This window comes from Ctenocephalides felis, unplaced genomic scaffold (assembly GCF_003426905.1).
Source record: "Ctenocephalides felis isolate EL2017-DRISC unplaced genomic scaffold, ASM342690v1 CF-g0.4_SCAFFOLD_01705, whole genome shotgun sequence".
In the NCBI taxonomy this organism is placed as follows: domain Eukaryota; kingdom Metazoa; phylum Arthropoda; class Insecta; order Siphonaptera; family Pulicidae; genus Ctenocephalides; species Ctenocephalides felis.
The window spans coordinates 8561-15346 of record NW_020537859.1 but is presented as its reverse complement, the minus strand read 5'-3'; the positions used below and the strand labels follow the sequence as shown (position 1 = coordinate 15346).

Sequence of the window (6786 nt, the reverse complement as noted above, 5' to 3'; positions counted from 1 at the left end):
CTATATACAGCCTATTTCCCATACCAATGCAGGAAGTAGTTTTGATGGTTGTAAATGTTTTCCTCTTGAAATCAAAACTTGGACAGTGCTTTTTGGTATTTCTTCCATAAGTATTGGGCAATGTCTGTAAAACAACTCATTATTACTTTGTCTCTTCAAGACATCTAAAGCTTCCATGTATTGTCCTTTATACAGATGCATCATAATCACATTTTCGAAGTCTTCGTTTAACATTGTCAATTTTATCAAGTTACCATTATCTCCATGAGACGCCATTAATTCATAAATTACTCTTTTATTGTTGCATATATTCTCATAAACTACTGGTTGCCTAATAAATTTATCAAACTCGGTTTGCAGTTCATGGCATTCTTGACTATCTAATAAGTTTCTATTTCTTAAATTACCTATTTCATTTAAATACAATTCAATAATCCATATAATAACCATTGTGATTTGCGTTTTATCCTGAGGTTTTAACATATCTAATTTTCTACGAAGAAATAGTCTCAGTGCTGGAATTTCATTCCGCTCCAAAAATTTTAGGCAAACACCTTCAAAACTCGATTGCGTTTCGGCAAATATAAGAGCAGATTCTTTATATTTTTTTTCATTATATAACATTTCAGCTTCCTTTATTTGAATCTTATCATAAAATAAAGGATTGTTATTGCAATACTTTTTGCTAATGCAAATTCGTTTTTGTCAGCATAAATTTTCCATACATCCCTTTCTTCACGTGTGACTTTGTATCTGAATTTTAAAATAATTATCATGAAAAAAACTGATATAAAAATGCATATATAAAATTACAATTTTTACTAAATTAAAATTCTTATAAATTAATCATAAGGCAGTAATGAAACAAATAAATAGAATTAATGGCAATTCAGGGATTAATTCAATTAATTGTTATAAGTTTAAAAATAATCATAATTATTGATAAGCAGCAGGTATTATATTGCACTGATTTAAAAAATATAATAATAATAAAATATAATATTACAAATAATAATAAAATATTTTTAACTTAAATTTTGCAGCATATTTGAAAATTCAAATATTTCAATATATGATTCAATACAATTACCTCAAGGTAAAAGCATATGGCAAGAAAAATTTTGTTCATTTGATTATACTGGTTCATACTAAATAAATGTGATTGCAAAGAAATAATTTCTCTCTTCATAAAATTAATATAGGTAATATTATATGATTAAAAATTAAAGACATAAGTAAAACAAAATCAATTGCTACTGAAAATCATGTTTTTCTGATATTACAATATATATATGCTGCATTATATGTTAACTTAGAAACATCTAGTTCAAACACACCAAGTAATTCATAATTTTGGTTTTACCTAAAGACATATTTATCTGTAAATAACCAAATAGTTCCTTTTGCAGGATCTCGTGCAATGTTAACAACTTTCCCAAAAGCTTCATTGTAGTTGTCTTCGAAAATCACATCATTATTCAATTGCGAAATTCCCACAACTTTATCATTATAAACAAGTAGAGTATGAAATTCTGTCATCACAAATGTTATTGGATATAGTTTAGACTTGGATTTCAAGTTATCATTTGTTCTATTTGGAAATGCTAGCATTTCAGCTTTGGATATAAAATTTGAGTCATCAGATTTATATGGGTCAATCTGAAAATATAAAATATTAGTAAATATGTCACTAAACTAATTTTAAATATTAAAATCTTTAAATTTTGGAGAAAACATTTTGTTTTTCAAAAATGCTTTAACCAAATCAGTAATTATATAAAATCTCGTAATAATAAAAAATTTATAAGAATAATTTAATTTCGTAGACCAAAAGTTAAAAGTTCAATGCCTCATAAATAAGTATCACTAATATAAATTACTTTTCCATAGTACAATCCATGTTCTATAAGCCATCCAAAAGATTTGGGCAGGCTAGACACTTCATTGTAGTATAATTTCAGTTTTGAATATTTCAATGAACTTCCCATTTCTATACATTCCTCTGGTTTGTTTAAATATGAATTGAAAACTTGCTGTAATAGCGACCTGTCTTCTGATGAAGAAGTACCAGAAAATTGATAAAGTCTTTGTGGTGTTGTAACAAGAACAATATACTTATTTGTATCATTGACTTTGCGAAATTCTAGACCAGTAATTGGGATGTCATCTCCCTTGCCAATATCAAAAATCTGTAAGCAAAATATCATGAATACTTAAATTCCTTTTACTTTAAAATAACAAATATAAATACGATAAGATAACAAATATAATTATGATAACAAAATTATTGAATGCATTGCAATAAATTGAGAAGCATAATGGTATAGTTAAAAAGTTTCATGCAAAGCTACAACCACTACAAATAAGTGATATACTTATTTATATGATAAATAGATTAATAAAATAAATTGCAAAGAGTACATTTATAAAACCAAAACTTAAAAATTTATTTGAACATTAAATTAAATCATGTCCTAAATATTATAAGGCAATAATAATTAAGAAGTGAGTCTAGTACACAGATAATTTAAAGATTACAATTCATTTGAATAAAAAATAACATTTTGGAGTGGATTTAAAATATATTAGTGAAAACAATGAAGATGAAATGATATATTGAATAAACTATTTACACAAATTTCATATAGACAACTTTATAAACACTAACTTCAATATTATTTTAAATAATTGTTTTGTCCAAGGATTGAAATTGACAAGATAATAATTAAATAAGAAATCATAACAAAATTTAACATATTCATAAGAAAATTTGTTATCTTCTGTAAAATAGTTAAATACAAATATACAACCAGCAATAAATGGTTTAATACAAATTTGATTTATTAATTACTACATTACATTTGTAAATGTAAAAATATAAATTCAAGGAATGATGATCAAAAATATTTGTAGAAAAAAAATGGGATTATAAAAAATATATATAAGTAAAAAATATTTGGAGAATTGTAGTTGGTTTTAACCCTCCGTCGGTCGGAGTGGTCTAGCCAGAGTTTTTTCGACTTCAACTTAAAAAAAAAAATACTTCCAGTAATCATATCGACTTGAAATTTCTTGACTTTTCCTAAAAGTTCATCAGCTGTCAATCAATGAAAAAATCAGAACGAAAAAATGTACAGAAGAATAATTAGAAGGATATTAACTTTTTTATACTTCAAACGGTCGGAGTGGTCTGTCTAGACCACCCATACATTTTGTATGAAGTATGACGGTATTTTCTATTTAAACTGCGTTTTATGTATTTTTTACTATGTGTTGTAACATGAAAGTTAGTATTTACACGCACACATATGAAAATTCTTTAAAAACCTATCAAACTTATTTGTTATCGCAAACATTGAAAATCGGATGGATAATGCGCACATTGCACATTATCAACAATTTTTCTACCCATACTGCATTAAAAACTTTTTTTGGCAAACCTGTAGCCGTAAGTATGCAGTACAATTGAAATTATATTTTCACTTTGAGTTTTACAGCTCATTTCGAAGGCGCCAAAGAAGAATAAATATTGTTTTTCATTGATATAAAACAGAAAAATTAACAAAAAAGCAACGATTTTTTTATATTCCATGATTTGTTTTTTGAAATATTTTTATTAGAGACAAGCTCAACACATGCAAAAGACAGTAAGAAAAAGAAAAAATCTAAACTATAAATATTTAATACTAACAATCGTTAATATATAAGACACCAAAAACTCATTTATCCCATATAAATGCATGTAAAATGAATGGTGATCCAGCCAGACCAGAGTGGTCCATTCAAAGCCAAATAAATATCCGACCGACGGAGGGTTAATAATAACTTTTTTGTTACTTGTTAAATAAAAAATAATGCAATAAATACTTGAAGATAATATTTATAACATACCAGACCTTCTACCTCCCTGTTACCATAAAGTGGTAAATAGTTAGGAAGCTTGAGTAATTTTAATAATATTTTATATTTAAATGATCATAATTAAATATATAAAAAAATATAAAATATAAAAACAAATTGGCTTACTTGTCTCCAATACTGCTCAAGACTACTATGAAATATTTTGTCACCATCTAATCCCATTTCAGTTTCGAAAATTAAACCTTTAGATGTTCCTAGCAAAATATGACCTGTTGTAGTCTCAGAGCACACATTACAATTCCAGCCAACCTCAGTTATTTCGTAGCCTCGAAACTTATTCGAAGCTTTAAGTTTATTACTTTTCCTATTGAGATATATTAATTCACTAGAAGATTCAGGCTGTCTTGATGTTAAGGCAATAAGCAGGTGATTACCATATGGATCAATAAATATTTCGCTTATTTTGTATGCAGGTTTATTCAGAGATATTTCTGAAATAACATAAACAAAATTAAATAAAAGATTAATACTTTAATTTTTAAATAGTATAAAAAAAATAATATAGCAATAGTGAAATATATATAAAAAACTTGTGTACATATTTGATAAGCAATATTAAGTTATTTAATCTATATATAGTAAATAAACATGTACATAAATATTGAAATAAATATATTAAAAATAAAGCAGATTTTGTTATAAAAATGTGCAATGTAAGCACAGATTAAAAAAAAAAGGTGATTCGAAAGTAAAAGTAATATTATAAACAAATGATTCTGCCGACATAAAATGCATATGTAGTATATACACTATACCTTCATTTTTATCAGGCTGTTTCAAATTAATTCTAAACAAAGTATTATTTGCCATGGCCAATACCAAAATATCGTTAGCAACTGCCAAATGTGTAATCTTATCCGAGGGCGTAAACTGCATTTTTTGTTTGCTAAAAATTGGTGTACTATCCTCCATCCTTGAATTGTATCTTTAAGGTAAGAATAAATTAGGTACATGCAAGCAAATGTCACTGAAGGCTTCAAATTGTCAGTGTAATTATTACCCGGAAATTGGTTCATCTGATATTGAACCAGCAATATTTTTTTGATTTGCTTGTTCATACTGATCCATAATAGAAGTCATTATTGAACTTTAAAGTGTAGACGATGATATCATATATTGTTTAATATATTTTATAATTATTATTTATAGTTATCAATATTATAAATGGTCATAATTATATATATACATATTACTAAGTTAAATCAAAATTAATTAGATTTATTTTACATTTATGACAGTTAAAGACGCACTGAGCGTCAATGACATTTGAAACGTCAAAGAAACGCGTGATGTATGCAATAGGTGGCAGCGCTTATCAAAGACGCGGCGCGAATTTCAAATAACTCAGTTATTTATGATATATTTATTTTTACATAATTTAAACATAATTAATAACAGTTTTAATCAAATATACGACTAATAGCGCAGTAAATATAAAGGAAAAAATGATGTAGCCTCTTAATTTTATTACTGTGCGTAAAATTTTGGAAATAGGCTAATCGTACCCTTAAGTATAATGTATAAATTGACATTGAGCTATTTTATCGCTAGAAAACGAGTTCAATATCAAAGGGTAAAATTGCAAAGTATTTTCTAATAAATTTACGTTGCAATCATTTTCAATACCTTGAAAACCTTACAACTCTCGCAAACAACCTTCGAGTTAAAAAACACCTAAAAATATATTAGTATTAAGTATAAAGTATTTTATATTTAATCTCTTTATCTTAATTATCGAATTTTTAACCATTTTTTGTCCCTTGAAAAAAACAACCTACTGATGAAAAATTGCTTAAAAAAATTATTTTGAAATTGAGAAAAATAATGATTTGAATATTATTTCAAATTCTCATAAATAATTACCATATTTAAAATTTTTTCAATCCTTAAAACCATCCTTAAATTTAATATTTATGATAACATATTTAAAACTATTTATTATATATATAATATATATATATATATATATATATATATATATATATATTTATATATATATATATATATATATATATATTAAATGGTAGAGTCTTGGATTTGTGAATTTTTGTAGAGTTCGAATAAGAATCCACAAAGTAATAAAAAACAAAAAAAGTTTTTTAATAAACTATTTCTTTCTTTATTTATTTATTTACTGTCGACGTTTCGGAACTAGGTACGTTCCATCTGTCAAGAAAATATATATATATATATATATATATATATATATATATATATATATATATATATATATATATATATATATATATATATATATGTTTCTTGACAGATGGAACGTACCTAGTTCCGAAACGTCGACAGTAAATAAATAAATAAAGAAAGAAATAGTTTATTAAAAAACTTTTTTTGTTTTTTATTACTTTGTGGATTCTTATTCGAACTCTACAAAAATTCACAAATCCAAGACTCTACCATTTAATATATATATATATATATATATATATATATATAAATATATATATATATATATATATATATATATATATTATATATATAATAAATAGTTTTAAATATGTTATCATAAATATTAAATTTAAGGATGGTTTTAAGGATTGAAGAAATTTTAAATATGGTAATTATTTATGAGAATTTGAAATAATATTCAAATCATTATTTTTCTCAATTTCAAAATAATTTTTTTAAGCAATTTTTCATCAGTAGGTTGTTTTTTTCAAGGGACAAAAAATGGTTAAAAATTCGATAATTAAGATAAAGAGATTAAATATAAAATACTTTATACTTAATACTAATATATTTTTAGGTGTTTTTTAACTCGAAGGTTGTTTGCGAGAGTTGTAAGGTTTTCAAGGTATTGAAAATGATTGCAACGTAAATTTATTAGAAAATACTTTGCAATTTTACCCT

At 24.7% G+C, this 6786-nt stretch overlaps 1 protein-coding gene across 1 annotated transcript; it reads right to left on the bottom strand.

Annotated features, from left to right (window-relative positions):
* Positions 1 to 5128, bottom strand: LOC113374316 (vacuolar protein sorting-associated protein 18 homolog). The gene is made up of 7 exons (XM_026614430.1): positions 4922 to 5128; positions 4677 to 4846; positions 4027 to 4352; positions 1881 to 2189; positions 1364 to 1659; positions 680 to 753; positions 1 to 596 (listed from the first exon to the last, which is right to left on the bottom strand). Exons 1-7 carry the CDS (start codon positions 4999 to 5001, stop codon positions 1 to 3), a joined length of 1851 nt encoding a protein of 616 aa, XP_026470215.1. The 5' UTR covers positions 5002 to 5128.
* Between the last annotated feature and the right edge of the window lie 1658 nt (positions 5129 to 6786).